This window comes from Pteropus vampyrus, unplaced genomic scaffold, assembly GCF_000151845.1.
Source record: "Pteropus vampyrus isolate Shadow unplaced genomic scaffold, Pvam_2.0 Scaffold72, whole genome shotgun sequence".
NCBI classification, from domain to species: domain Eukaryota; kingdom Metazoa; phylum Chordata; class Mammalia; order Chiroptera; family Pteropodidae; genus Pteropus; species Pteropus vampyrus.
Window position 1 is genome coordinate 3,349,319 of NW_011888853.1, and position 1,370 is coordinate 3,350,688.

General features: G+C 70.9%; 1 protein-coding gene across 6 annotated transcripts in view; it reads left to right on the forward strand.

Moving 5' to 3' along the window:
* SEPT9 (septin 9) overlaps window positions 1-1,370 on the forward strand; it is a 142,721-nt gene that overhangs the window by 54,261 nt on the left and 87,090 nt on the right. Inside the window, exon 1 of one of the 6 annotated variants that reach the window (XM_023531738.1) lies at window positions 7-103. The exons of the other annotated variants lie outside the window; for them this stretch is intronic. Coding sequence (XP_023387506.1) covers window positions 49-103 — 55 coding nt within the window. The 5' untranslated portion in view covers window positions 7-48. Of the gene's footprint in view, window positions 1-6; window positions 104-1,370 lie in introns of those variants that run through there. 6 annotated transcript variants of the gene reach the window in all.

Consider the following 1,370-nt stretch of genomic DNA (forward strand, 5'->3'; position numbering starts at 1 on the left):
CGCCTCCGCTCCGCAGCCGTCCGCGCGCCGCGCTGCCCGCGAGCCACCATGTCGGACCCCGCGGTCAACGCGCAGCTGGACGGGATCATTTCGGACTTCGAAGGTGGGTGCCGAGCTGGCCCCGGGAGCGCTCGGAGGCCCCTGGGGCAGGGACCCCCGATGGGGGGCCCTCCCGTCGCGCCCACCTCCCCCCCTCGCGTCGCCTACGTGGAGGACCCAGTGTGGGGACCGCTGCCGCCCCGTTTCCTTCCTTTTATTGTTGTTTGTGTGTGTCGAGCAACGACAGCGTCCTCGAGGGCTTGCGAGGCTTCGTCGGGACCGCCGGCGCGGCGCGCAGTCCCCTCCCTCCGGGCTCCCGGGCCTTCGGGGCCCTCGGCCCGGTGGCTGCTCGGGGGACTTGGTTACTCGCCCCCGCGTCCTGCTGGGGAGGACAGCCCCTCCCCCACGCCCGTTTCGGGGCCAGGGCTGAGCGAATCCGGGCTGACGAGGGCTGCCGAGTGGACGCGGCCCGGGGACGATGGGGTCTTGGGGTGGGGCGCCCCATCGTCCCCTATCCGGGCCCGGGGACATCCTCAGCCGCCTCCCAGAGCCCCGCTGTGTGGGGAAGGAGGAGTCCGCGTGCGGTTGCGGGCAGGGAGCGCGGTTTGGTCCCCCCCCTTTGGGGAGGGCTTCTCCCCGTGAGTGCGGGCCAGCTCTCGGCCGGGCCTGTGCGCGCGCGCGTGCTTTTCTGCGTCCTCGTGACGGCCCGTGGCTCCGCGTCCTTCGCCCTGGGGAGTAAATACAGCGATCGGAAGGGAAGCTCACACAATGGTCTCCAGCGCGTCGGGGCGGGTTTCTGAGGGGCGGTCCTGCCTCTGCTGGGACCTGGAGCCCCCGCCCCTCGGAGGGGCTCCCAGGCAGCCTTGGGCAGAGCCCTCTGGTGGGCCGGGGTGGGGAGAATGGGCTGAAAGGAGTTACAGACGGCCAGCGGCCAGGCCAAACCGGGAGGTCCTCTGACCCACGGCTGGCATCAGTTCCCGGAGCCCAGCTGCTCACGTGGCCCACCAGGGGTCCGCCCCAGTGCAGGGGCACATCTGGGGGCCAGAGCCTGGCTGGACCCAAGCAGAGCCCAGCCCTAGTGGTTCTGTGGTCCGGTGGCTGGCACGCCCTGCGCAGAGGGCCAGTGTGCTGTCGGCCGGCTCAGTGGTGGGGACACTTCAGACCGGCAGCAGCTCTGAACAGGGGAGCTCAGGCTCTGCAGAGCTGTGAGGGCTGTTGCTGGCCACCTGGACATCTTGGAGTGCCTGCTTGTCCTGGGAGCTCCCCTGTCTGCTTCCTTCTGTTTGCCTCTGCCTGCCCACGTGTGCCCCTCCCCCTACCCCCTGGGAGCC